Source organism: Tetrahymena thermophila (assembly GCF_000189635.1).
Source record: "Tetrahymena thermophila SB210 genomic scaffold scf_8254815, whole genome shotgun sequence".
Taxonomy (NCBI): Eukaryota; Ciliophora; class Oligohymenophorea; order Hymenostomatida; family Tetrahymenidae; genus Tetrahymena; species Tetrahymena thermophila.
The window spans coordinates 590,982-604,389 of record NW_002476571.1 but is presented as its reverse complement, the minus strand read 5'-3'; the positions used below and the strand labels follow the sequence as shown (position 1 = coordinate 604,389).

The 13,408-nt window shown below is 22.9% G+C and overlaps 3 protein-coding genes across 3 annotated transcripts; 1 reads left to right on the top strand and 2 right to left on the bottom strand. All coding sequences in view use genetic code 6, as the record gives it.

Annotated features, from left to right (window-relative positions):
• Nucleotides 1–170: 170 nt before the first annotated feature.
• TTHERM_00204090 (hypothetical protein) lies at nucleotides 171–1,238 on the bottom strand (the record flags this gene model as incomplete). The annotated part of the gene is made up of 1 exon (XM_001007095.3): nucleotides 171–1,238. One exon carries the CDS (start codon nucleotides 1,236–1,238, stop codon nucleotides 171–173), a length of 1,068 nt encoding a protein of 355 aa, XP_001007095.2.
• A 2,138-nt stretch (nucleotides 1,239–3,376) lies between these two features.
• TTHERM_00204080 (helicase carboxy-terminal domain protein) lies at nucleotides 3,377–8,775 on the top strand (the record flags this gene model as incomplete). Its single annotated transcript, XM_001007094.1, has 2 exons — nucleotides 3,377–6,197; nucleotides 6,260–8,775. 2 exons carry the CDS (start codon nucleotides 3,377–3,379, stop codon nucleotides 8,773–8,775), a joined length of 5,337 nt encoding a protein of 1,778 aa, XP_001007094.1.
• A 509-nt stretch (nucleotides 8,776–9,284) lies between these two features.
• Nucleotides 9,285–11,607, bottom strand: TTHERM_00204070 (kinase domain protein; the record flags this gene model as incomplete). The annotated part of the gene is made up of 12 exons (XM_001007093.3): nucleotides 9,285–9,307; nucleotides 9,369–9,445; nucleotides 9,601–9,690; nucleotides 9,772–9,861; nucleotides 9,945–10,034; nucleotides 10,120–10,209; nucleotides 10,347–10,436; nucleotides 10,601–10,687; nucleotides 10,784–10,873; nucleotides 11,067–11,156; nucleotides 11,363–11,452; nucleotides 11,519–11,607. The coding sequence occupies 12 exons, from the start codon at nucleotides 11,605–11,607 to the stop codon at nucleotides 9,285–9,287; spliced, it is 996 nt and encodes a 331-aa protein (XP_001007093.3).
• Between the last annotated feature and the right edge of the window lie 1,801 nt (nucleotides 11,608–13,408).

Here is a 13,408-nt window from a genome sequence, read left to right as displayed (position 1 = left end):
ACTAATACTTTAGATTAATAAAGAGTAGATAGATCAAATAGAATTATTGCATATAAAGGATTTATTCAATATAAATCTGAGATCACCAAAGCTGGTTAATAATTGTGTACAAGAGTTTTGGCGAGAGAATTCAGATTTATTCGAGTGTCCTTACAAGCAAAGTTCGTTCTTCAATTTTGGCTATAGTTTTCTTAGCTATTATTGCTGCTTTGATCTTCACTGTCGAAATCTTCTGAATCAATTTCAATATTGAAATACTTTTGTAGCAATTCAGAGCACTATTACTTGATTTCAGTCTAAACTTCTGAGCTAGTTGATAGTTATTTCAACAGTTTACTAATTCCGTTAGTTTCTAAATGGTGAGTTAGTAGAGGAGAGTTGTTTTTTTTGCCATATTCAAGCAAAAGTTCAATTTATTTGATCGATCTTAGCTGGTATTCTTCGTTCTTTAGCTTAAGAGTCTTTTTGTATTTGACAAGAATGTCATTAATTATTTTGCAGTTGATCAAAAAAAGCTTGTTATTGTCATCTGAAAACATAAATGAAAACAAAAAGTTGAGAGAATCTAGTATTTGTTGAGGATATTCAAGCTTTTAAATGCATCTTTTCAGTGATTAAAGTTAATTTAAAGTAAGGTTTAGATCAAACAAATGGACAGTGTCCAAAGTTGGAGCAGCTCCTGTATTAATTGATTTGTTATGATTGTACATACTTTCCAAGAGGGAAATCACTTCAAAAGGATATCTTTCGCTCTCATTCGATGTGAGCTGCTGCTTTATTCTATCGCTAAATTGCTTAATCTTAGAGGCATCAATATCCTAGCAAAATATCCTCTCTCTAAAGTTTGTATACTCGCTCTTTAATTTGTCCATTTTTTTTAATTAATTGAATTCTATTTGTTTGTCTGTCTGTCTGAGTTTTGTTTGTTTATTTGTTTATTTGTTTTTTTATATTTTTTTTGTTTTTAATTAATATTTTGTATGTATGGTAGGAGTATTCTATTTGTATGTTTACTACTTTTTCGCGAAATATTAGGGAAATATCAAAGAATTATTAATCAATATTGATTTTTTGTCTTTTTTTTTTTTTGATGACTTATTTTTTTTGGGTAAATTTATTATGCTTAAAAAATTTTTTAGGTAGTAGAAATTTAAAGCTTTCTTTGCTAATCCAATGAATAATTAATTAATTCTAAGTATAAAGTCCTATTACTTTTATTAATTTTTTTCTTTTCTCATTTTTCATTAGGTGTTTGATACATTTTTAAAAAATTAGCAGACAACCTTTTTAATTATTCAGAGTGTGTTATATGTTTAAAGTATTTGTACAAAGAAAAGTAAATTACATGCTATAATTAAATCTTATATAAAGTAAACAATTTAGATGTAAAAGAATTACTTTAATACTTTTAACAAACTTTCAGCCTAAAATCATGATATATTTTTAAAACAAAATTTTATTAATAAATGAAAGATAAAAGATTCATAAAACCTTCCTTAAGTTACTTACTGCATAGATAAATTGAAATAAAATTTACTTGAAACCAATTTTAGAAAGCTCTTACTTTTTTTTCTTTCTTCTTGAAATTCAATAAGATATTTTTAATATCATTTTTCTATTTCTATTTATTCAATTTGCCTTTCAATGGATTTACATATATTATTTTTAAAAAAAGAAGAGAGAGACATGATAAAAGTGATTGATTTATTGATAATAAAGGGGTTAATTGATTTCTATTTTATTATTTTTTTTGAAAATAAATTTTCAAAATTAAAATTATCTTAGTATAATATCATTAAATCCATTAAATTTCATAAAATTGGCTAGTAAATTAATATATAAATCGTTTTTACAGATTTATTTTATTCTTCTAATGAGAGAGATAAAAATAGCCTTATTTCTAATAATAATATATATATTAGCTAATGTAAAATGTTTCTACACTGAAAAAGTAAGTATTTAAGGTTTATTAATTTGAAATAATATTAAGTAGAGTTATTTTTAAACAAAAAGAAATGTTAATTTATTCAAAATATTATCTTTATAATCAGTATAAAAAAATTTTTAAGTAGACATCCTTTCTAACAATATTTTTAACCTCTTAGCAAAACTGCTTTTGTTTTAGGATTGCATCAAATCAGAAAATAAATTTTTACGCTTTTAATTGAGATAATTAAATCTAAGTAAGCATTTCGAATTTTATTCAATAGTAAATTAAAAATATATTTAGATTTTTATAGATTTTATTTTACCATTAAAATAATTTATAAATAAACAATAATATTATGCCAATAATAGCAATTTAAAATTATATAAATCAAGTAAATTTTGTAATTCAGATTATTATATACCACGTGATTCTTTTAATTATGTTGTATATATAGATTTACAATTTAAATGGAAAAATTTTACTTTAATTTTATTAGGTTATTAAGTAAATATTTGATATAAAAATATTTATTTAGTTAATTATGGTATACTAATTTTATAAATACAAATCATATTAATTTGAATATTTTATTTTAATAATTTTTCAGTTAACATTTTTTAACGAATTAATAAAGTAAATTTATAATTAAGGAGATAAAAGTATTTGTTTATTTTTATTATAATTTCAAACTAAAATAATTTGTATAATAACATTTCAAATAAAAAATAAATGAAAATGTATTTTTCATTTTAAGAAAGATAGTTTTTATAAACGTTTAAAATGAAAAATAAGTTAATAAATAGATATATTATTTTTTCTTTTTCATTAATGTTTTTATTTATTGGTTGTTTGAATAACTCATATTTTATTAGATTTACATCTTGCACCAAACTTTAATTTAATGATTGTTTGTGTTTTGATAAATTAAATTTCATTAAGATTTTTAAATTTAAATTAATGTTGGAAATTAATTTATCAATTTTAGAAAAGAGATATTTCGTTTGTATAGAAATCTGTTTTTATCAGTCAGTTATTAAAAAAAATAATCATTGATAAAAATTACTATGTCATTTTAAATTTTTGTATTGCTGGATTGTGAAAAGTGTTAAAAATAATATAAAATTAATTTATAAAAAATGCTGTTATATAAATTATATAGGAAATTTTAGTAATGGAAGTATTTATTTATTTATAAATACTTATCTCTCTCTTAGATAATTTTATTTTCATATAAACTCAATATTCTTTTTCAAAATTTAAAAAAAAAAAAAACAAATTTGAAAGGATTTGCCCTTTGGGTTTATTTAACTAATTGATTGTTAGAATTCATTCAAAATATTTATAAAATCAAACATTTAGAAATCAATATAAAGCTTTATTGTTTTAAATAACAATAATTTATTTAAACTTTTATTTGCATTATCCAAGTAGTAGATATTTTAAGCAATGGATATAGAGAGAAATTATTTGGCTGAGCCATATGCTGATGTAGAAAAAATAATAAGTAAAGCTGCTCAGGAAGGTATCGGTAAAACTGATAGCTGCTTAATCGCTATGATGCTTGATAAATACAACTTTACAAATGTACATTTAATCAAGGAATTGATTAATAATATTTGTTAATTTAAAGACTAAATTGTAGCAAAATATACGGAAAAGGGGCTGGGTATTTACATGGTTGATCTCCTTTTTGAGCTTTACTTTATGGTTAAATAGTAAAGAATGCACATCCTCGTGGCTGTCAATAAAATCAAGGAACTACTCAATTCGAGTAATGAACTACAGTTTCCTCTCTAATAAAAAAATAAAGAGAAAAAAAAATAAATTTATCATTAAATAATGCAATTGATTTAATTAAACTGCAAAAGATTCAATCAAAAGTAGATACATTATGATGTCTTCTTGCAGTCTTATTGGATGTGCGATAAGGTAGAGTGTCAAAGTATTTTAAGTCTCATGGATTAGGTTTCTTAAAGCATTTTTGAAGTAGAAAAATAAGGCTAGAATAAAGACACTCCCTATAATAAATTTAAAGCTATGACTAAATTCGATATAATATACTTAAATGAGTATCTTTAACCAAAAACTGGGAAGAATGTGATCAGAAAAGAGCAAAAGCAGTTGTACCCCACTAGAATTAAAACAGAAAACGACATAGTAACTCATTACGATTTAGATGCCTTCAGACATTACCAATAAGATAAAGAAAATGAAAGAAGAAATGTAAATCAACAATAAAGATAAGATATCCATAGCAGAGAAAGGTAATTCGAAAAACCTTATGAGTAAAATAAGAATCAAAAACAAAATTATTTATCAAAAAATGAGTAAAATGATAAAATTAACTAATTAAAATAGAATGATAAAAAGTATTAGATAATAAATATTTAGAAAGTCTAATACCAACAACCTTAATAGTAATGCATAGATATTCAACCTCAGATTCATAAAATTTTAAATTAAAAGAAGGAAAGAGATGTTTCTCCTATCCAATAATAAATTAAAAGAATTCAATCAGAAAGCAACTAGGAATAACAGCCAAACACTCCAAATTAATTAAAGAAATGCATATCTGAATAGAACAATTTTTAACCATAAACAAATCAATAAGATTTACATTATCCACCAAAGCAAGATAAAAAACAAAAAATTTAATAAGATTAATCTAATTAATAAAAAATTGAGATAAAGCCTACTAATCAATCTACTTAGCCAAAGTTTTACAGCGAAGAAGTTGATTCTATCTTAAAGCAGATTAATGAACTCACTCAATACGAAAGAGATCTATTCATGAAACTATTTGGCAAATATGATGCAGGTATGAACGGCTAGTTTTTGGATGATTTAAAAAAGAGGTATCCTGAGATTTATTATTTGATCAAATCATGCAAGGGTTTAGAAAAAGTTAGAAAAATTAAACCACGTTCGGTTTAGATCATTTCTTGTTTGATGTTTTTATACAAGCAAAAACAAAAAGGAAGAATCTTACAGATTAATACTGGAGAAGGCAAGTCGATTACAGTTGCTTTGATGGCAGCCACCAGAAGTTTAATGAAAGATAAAGTTGATGTCTACACATCAAACAAAGAGCTTGCCAAGAGAGATTGTGAAGAATTCTAGGAATTCTATGAAGAGCTCGGTTTAACATGTGGCTCAATTGGCTAAGAAGAAGTTCGTTCGAGTGAACCAAATGAAACTTACAAAAAAGATATAGTCTATGGTGATGTTGGTAGCTACGCAGCTGATTTATTAGGTGATTATTATGAGCAAAGAGGTACTAGATGTGGCAGAATGTTTGACTTTGCTATTGTTGATGAAGTCGATTGTATGTTTATTGATCAACATAATCATTCCACTTCTCTTGCTAAGAGTATTCCAGGGTTGTCTAAGCTGAATACTATTTTGTGGCTTATTTGGTACAAAATTACTTAGATGAGAGATCAATATCTAGATGGATATTACTACTTTGTAGAAAATAAGGAAAAGAAATACTGTTGCAGAGCTGAAGATTTTATTACTGAATTTATCAACTAAGTTCTTATGAGTGGTGAAGTGTCTGCCGAGATTGATAAGCAAATACCTAGTCATATGAAGTCATTTGCAATGTCCCAAATGAAAGAATGGATTAGCAATGGTTTCCATGCTTTGTAACTTTAAAGAAACAAAGAGTATAAAGTAGAAAACGATAAAATTATTCCTATTGACTATGACAACACAGGTATAGCTTAGCAAAACACTTAATGGAGAGGAGGTTTACATTAATTCATTTAAATGAAGGAAAATGTGACTGTAACTCCAATGAACATGACTGTCAATTTTGTTTCTAACATATACATGTTTTTACTCTATAAAAGCAACTTAGTTGGATTAACTGGAACATTAGGCACCTTTTAATCAATAAATGTTTTAGAGTAATTCTACACAATAGATGCTTTGAAAGTACCTCCTTTCAAGCCTAGAAAATTATAAATATTCCCACCCTTGATTGAAAAAACAACTTTGGATTTCCAAAAGACTATGATTAACGAAATTGGTCAAAAAATGCAATAAGGAAGACCTTGCTTGATTATATCTGAATCAGAAAAATTCGGCAAATACCTTTCGAAATTGATTTCTAAGAAATTCTCAAACATAAAAATCATAGAATACTACAGCGGTGATGAAAGCATAGAAAAAGAATAAGTAAATGACTTTTGCATAATAATAAGCACTAACTTAGCAGGCAGAGGAACTGATATAAAGCTTTCTCCAAATATTATTAATAATGGTAATCAATTAGATAAGATTTTACATATAAACAATATATTTTTATTTATTAATAAATTTTAGGTGGATTGCATGTAATAGTAACGTTCACACCTAAGAATAAGAGAGTAGAAGACTAGGCATTCGGTAGAGCTGGCAGATGTGGATAAGACGGCAGTGCTCAAATGGTGATCGATGGTTCAAAAGATAGCTTTATCATAAAAAATAAAATTTAGTCAAACTTAATAGAGGAAAGAGACAAAGTAGATGCTTAGATTTGCGAGAGATAACTTTAAAATATGAAAGATATTTCTAAAATGGATGAAATTTTTTGGGACTACTGCAAGACTCTTAACACTTGTGAAGCTATTAAAAATAAGTAATATATGAGGAAGTAAGAAGAAGAGATTTGGGCAACATTTTATTGCAAGATTTAGTTCATGAGAAAGGAGCCAGAGAAAGTCAGGAAAGAATATGCAATTTTCAAAGAAGAGTTTTAAAAAAGAGTTAATGAGAAAAATATAGTCAATCCTTCTTATTTAATTAACGAAGGAATGAAGTTACTTATGGATAACAAATTTGCTGAGTCACTCTAAATATCAGATGAAGTCATCTAGAAAAATCCAAATAACTTAGCTGCTCACTACATTAAAGCTATTGCTTTGCTTTCTTTGAAAAAGCATGCTAAATCTCTTCAGATGCTCGATAAATGTGAAGAAATTCTAGCTTAAAAGAATGATTTGCACTAAGCACTGTAAATAATACAATTATAATCTTAATCTTTAGTGTAGCAAGAATATAACTAAGAATTGCTTGAATAAAGTCTTGTTTTAAGCAAACATTTTTAGAATTAATTGCAAGAGTCAAAAATATTTAATTAGAATAAATATGACAGGAAGCAGCTCGAATCTTACATCACTGAGAGTGGATGCTTTAAGAGAATCAAAGATGAAGAAGTGATCAGAGGTAAAATTTAGGATTAAATCAGAGAATTGAAAACAGAAATTAAGGAACTCTATAGAAATCCTTCTAAAAAAGAAAGCTTATAATTCATCCAAGTCAACGAATATTTCTAAGATGACTAAATTACTGAACAAATGCTTAAAGAGCATTAAAATGAGGAAATCCCATTTATTATTGAGCTCTTTGATCGCAAACCTTTAAAGTGGAAATCTCTAATTCCTCTTGCATGTGGTATTTTCTAACTAGCTAACTCACTTTATCTGTTACAAGCTCAACAAATTTTGTAAGATGGAAATTCTAACTCTAATACACCTTCAACTCGCACCTCAGCTGCTAGCTAAACTCCTTCAGGATTGGATTTGTGCACTCCTGTAGACTTTGAGGTTGATCTTAAATATCCTCTTATGATTGAAGAACAAGATAGATAAGTCCAAGGAATAGCTAGTGCTGTTAAAAAAATAGCTGATGTTGAAGGATTGAATTTAAAAGACTATTTAAGCAAAAAATCGCTTCTTTTAATTGAAAATATCAGAAAATTCTAAATTAACGATTATATACACATGCTAACTCAAATCAGTGAGTCTTCAGCTGACAGAGTACAAAACGAACTTATGATTTAAATAAGTCTTAAGAATGCCCTAACAAAAGAGGTCATAAAATACTCACCAGAAATTACTTTTATCACCTAGCAGATGGCATAAGATTAGACATTCTAAAATCTCCGTTTGCTTTCATATAAATTTTAAGAAAATTGCAAAAAAATATTGGAGTAGAATCAAGTTATATAATTTGTTTCTACTTAGTAAATAGAAAGCATATACAGAGCATTCAAAAAAAGCTTTTTCTACTTAAGTTTTTCTTAATTTTAAAAAGAAATAGTCAGCAGTTTGTCAAAAAATATTTGTAAGAATCACAAAAAATCAATTATAGAAAACCTTGAAAACTTCATTAAGGACAACTATGAATTACAATTTTCTTCTAATGCCTTTACAGAAGTTGTTTCAAATTTAGTTTAATAGCCTATATATAATTCTGTAAATAGCACAATAGATGGCATAGAAAATGTAGTCGTTGAAACTATCCGTTAACATGTTCTATGTTCGTTAAAAGCCATGATAAAATCTGTAAAAACTTAAATCAGAGATCTGATACTATCTGCTCCAAAGGTTCAAGGATTAGTATAGCAAAAATAATACTCTCATTTAGAGAATAAACTGAAAAACCATCAAAAATTCTATGCCTTTTTAAAAGAAGACAAAGAATTATTATAATAATATCCTAAAGCTATCAATCAAGCCATTCAAAACTTAAAAATACTTGATAAAAATAACAATAGTCTAATAAATTTCTCTGAGACATAATTAAAAGGAGAAATAAAATATTTAATCCTTAAAAACAATCAAAAAATAACACAATATGAAGAGTTCTTAGATGTAATTTCTCAAGCTGCAATAAAATTGTTTGAAAATAATAATATAAATTCCAATTAATTCAACTCAAACGAATTCCAATAATAAATATTTAAAAAAATACAAATAAAACTTCTCAGCCCAGCCTTTAAGATAGTATCTCATGTATTTTAGCAATAAATAGAATCAAATGCAATTTATGGCTTATTTAAACATATAATACAATGAATTAATTAATTAATTAACATAATAAATATTTATATTTTATAAATAAATAAATTAACAATTGTTGCATATATTTACTATTAATATTTTTATATGTGTATACAATTTAAATGAATTTTGCATCAATTTATAAATTTAAATTACTTTTTTTTTCTTCTAAATTTTATTACTGTTTAAATTTTACTTATTATTTAATGCAAACACCAATAAAAGTAAGTTTGAAATAATATTTTTGTAAATATATTTACAATTCTAAATAAGAAGTAGCTGAGGATTTTGAATAAAAGAAAATAAATTTAATTTATTTTATTAAATAAATATTTATTATATTTTTTTCTAAATTATTTTAAGACTTAAAAAACATTAAAAGTTTTAACATTTTTTTATTAGTTATTTGGTACCCACAAAAACACTACTTAAACAAAAATTATAAATATTTATTTAAATAATATAAAAAAAGATTTTGCATGAAAAACTAACTTAGTAACTTACTAAGTTTATGTATTAATATTTCATTCTAAAGACCACGATAGTTCTTATTAATTTAATTATAAAAAACTTAATAATTTTTTATAAAAAATGTTAAAATGTGATACATATTTAAAGTAATCTCTTCATTTTTAGTATTCTAGTTCTTAATTTGGATTAATTAATTAAATTTATTGTGTTAAACCTTATAAATTTATTTATTATTTAATATTAAAAATACATTTTTTTTAAAAATTAAATTTCAATCAAAAAATAAAATTTGATGCTTAACTTGTTCTTTTTAACATTAAGTTTTCAAAAAATGTAAAGATAGAAATTTAACTTAAAACTAATTATTACCCTAATTTAATTTCTAAAAATAAAAGATTGCTGCATTTTAATAAAGAAGATCCTAAATGTGAAGTTCCCTAGAGTCCTAAATTGTTTTACCTTTATAGCAAAAATAATTACTATTAATTGATTTTTATTTAAAAAAATTAAAAAAATAAATAAAAGATTGTTTGTTTTTACAAAAGTTCAAGCTTCAAATTTTAGAGCTTTAAGCATTTAATTAAGGCAGAACTTAAATCTAATATTCCTATTGATCCTACATGATTAGCACTTTGAATTATTATAGAACGAACATATTATTTAATTTAAATATTATTATTAAAATATTGATAAAAAAGATTTATAAATTTTACTCAAGATTTAAAGCCAAATTTTAGAGATTTTTACAATTTGGTAATGCAAAACCTAGTTCAGATGCACCCTAAGCTCCAATTTAGTTATCGCTTGAATTATTTATTTAATTTATTATGTTACTAGAATTTCAATAAAAATCTAAACAGTAAAAAATAAATAATTAATATTTATTACGCAAGATTAAGTGTCAGATTTGAAAGATTTGCACAGTTTACAAAACCTGATGCCAAACATGATAAGCCTTTATCTCCAATTTTATTGATTCTTTAGCATAAACGAATATATATTTGATTTATCATTTATTTAAGTATATCAAATTAAAAATTTTTTCATAAGAAAAAATAAATATAAAATTAAAATCTAATAAATTTTTAAAAAAGTAATTTTTGTAATATACTTACTATAAATTAAGAGTTAAAACTGATAAATTTGTAAATTTTGCTAAAGTCAAACCCAAAACTTAAGCTCCTTATAACCCAATACTTTTTTACCTTTTTTAAAAAATAAATAGCTAAGTTATAAAAATTAAAACAAAAATATTTCAAATAAAGCAAACTAACTAACTAACTAACTAAATAACTATGCTAAATTAATTTTAAATAATTTAGAAGAATTCAAAATTTAATTTAAATAAAAATAATTTATTTGTTTATACCAAATGTTTAGAGTTAAATTTTAAATATTTTTGCAATTTGATATAGCAGCTGGTTCTAAACTATTTTCATCTTAATCATCAAAGTTACTAATAAAAAATTAAAATATCAATTAAAAATAAATATTTAATTTTTTATTTAGTCAAAAAGAAATTTAAATTGAATGTTTTTTTAAAATCTCTTACAATATATCGAGTGACAAGTTTTATAGTTTAGCACAATTTTACAGAGCAGATCCTAAATACTCAACACTTTTATTACCTATAATATTTTATCTTTTGAATAGTTTTTGTAAAATTCCATAATTTTAATTTTAAAAAGAATTAAAAATATTTTTTACTATGACAAATAAAATAATATTTACTATTTTTATTTTGTTTTAAATTCTCAAATCAATCAATTTTATTTAAATTTTTTTCACAACAATAAAATAAAATGCTAAAAAAAGAAAGTAAATAGCTTATTTACTAAATATATAGAGTTAAAGTAGTGAGATTTGTACATCTTGCTAAACCGTTGCCTAACTCTAATAAACCTTCAGCATTAATACAATTATATCTGTTAAAACATTTAATTTTAATTTAGATAGCTTAAATTTGATTAGTAAACAAAAAATAAATCCTAATATTATTTAAAAGTGATCCAAAAGAAAGATAATATAATAATTACTATCCATCCTTTTTAAGTAAATGAAAATTTCTTCTTTTTTTTCTCATACGCTTAATTAAATATTAAATTTTTTAAAATGAAATTCTAATATTTACCTGAGATCAAGTTTCAAAGTTTACAAATTATTTAATTTTGATAAAGCAGATCCTAAATCAAAATTACTCTCAGCCCCAATGCTATTATCCCTTTAATTTTTAGATATATTAATGTTTAATTTTAAATTTAAAAAAATAATAAATAAACAATATTACCAAAAATCAAGTATCAAAGTTAAGAGATTAGTACATTTAGTTAAAGAAGTGACTATATTATAAGCTCCTTTATCGCTTATATTTGTCATTCTTCAGAAATTAAATAAATTTATTAGGTTTTAAACATTATTAAAAAATAATTTCGAGAAAAATTGAAAATCTTATTTTTTATTTAATATTGTGTTTAAAAATTAAAATAGATTATAAAAATATTAATATTTTTTTTTGTTTATTTAAAATTTAGTTAGAAATGAAAATAGAAATAAATTATTTCACAATTTATACCTTAGATCAAGAGTTAAGCTTTATAAATTAGTGCAATTTGCTAATGCCTTACTCAAATCGATTGTTCCTTCATCATCAATTTGTTATTCTCTTTTATTTAAAAAAAATATTTTTCATCTATTATAATCATTAAAAATAAATATTTATTTCAATATTTTTTAATAATTTTCATAGGAATTAATGAAAAGAAAGAAAGAAAGTAGTTTTTTACGATAATCAATTAAAAGAAGACGATGATCTAAAAATGGAGAGCAAAAAAACTTTTTATAAATAAAAATGATACAAAAAGCGATAATAAACAGCTATTTTTACATCTCTTAAAGTTTTAAATTAATTATTCTATTTTATCATTTACTCTATTTTTTATGAAATTGAAATTAAATTATTCACTTACCTTTATTTTAAGTTCATATAAAATAAAAACTATAAATTTATTAATTTAACATTAAATATTAAATGAATTATTCAAAAAAATTTATATGATAATTAAATACAAATTTTGTATGCATTAAATAACATATTAATAAATAAATACATATTAACTAACTTCTTTATAAATTTATTCTGATATTTAATTTTACACAAATTACAATTAATCCATACTAAAACTAATATTTATTGTAAATCACAAAACAACTAAAAATGATATCGAATATTAAATACTTAATTCAACTTTTTAAGATTAAATTTACCCATAAAACAAAACATAAATTTCAAATAGGATAATCAATTAAATAAGAAACAAGTATGTATTGAATTTTTTAGAAATTATGAAAAATCATTTATAAATTCTTAATTTAACTAACTTTTTTGCTTTTAAGAGTTTTCTTCTAATATTTTTGCCTTCATCTGTTGAAAAAGAACTGTTTTTATAAAGCATTAATTAATTAACTTATAAAATAAAAAAACTGTAAAAAATGTTCTATTAAATTTACTGGCTCTCATAAATATGTAGATATCAAATAAAAAACAAAATAAACAATTTTACTTAAAAATAAAAAATGAATTAATTAATTAATGCTTCTTAACAAACAAGCATACCTAAAATTAAAATTTTTAAAACTAATTTTTTTTATTAATCTTTAGTATACTTAGCCTATCTAAAATTAAAAAGGCATTTAACTCTAATTATTTCACAATGTATATACCTTAAATCAAGAGTTAAGTTTTATAAATTATTGCAATTTGCTATTACCTTGTTCAAATCGGTTTGGGGAAAAAAATTTTTATTGAATAAATGATTTAGATAAATACATTATTAAAACTAATTCTAGTAAGAATAAAAACAAAAATAAATTTTTTTATCTCTTAATTTTTAGGTAAATGAGATGATTCAGAGCTACAGCTGCGAATCTTAAGGTAGCAAAAAAAAGTGAAAAAACCAATGTTTGCCAATTTATTTATTATTTTCTTTTATTTTTAAATAAATATTTTTCATCTATTAATATAATTAAATATAAATATTTATTTAAATATTTTTATAATTTTCAAAGAAATCAAATAATTTACTATAAATCAATGAAAAGTTGATGATTGATACTCAAAAAGTAAATGGAGAGCAAAAAAACTGTTTTAAAAAAATAAAAATGATACATAAATTGATAA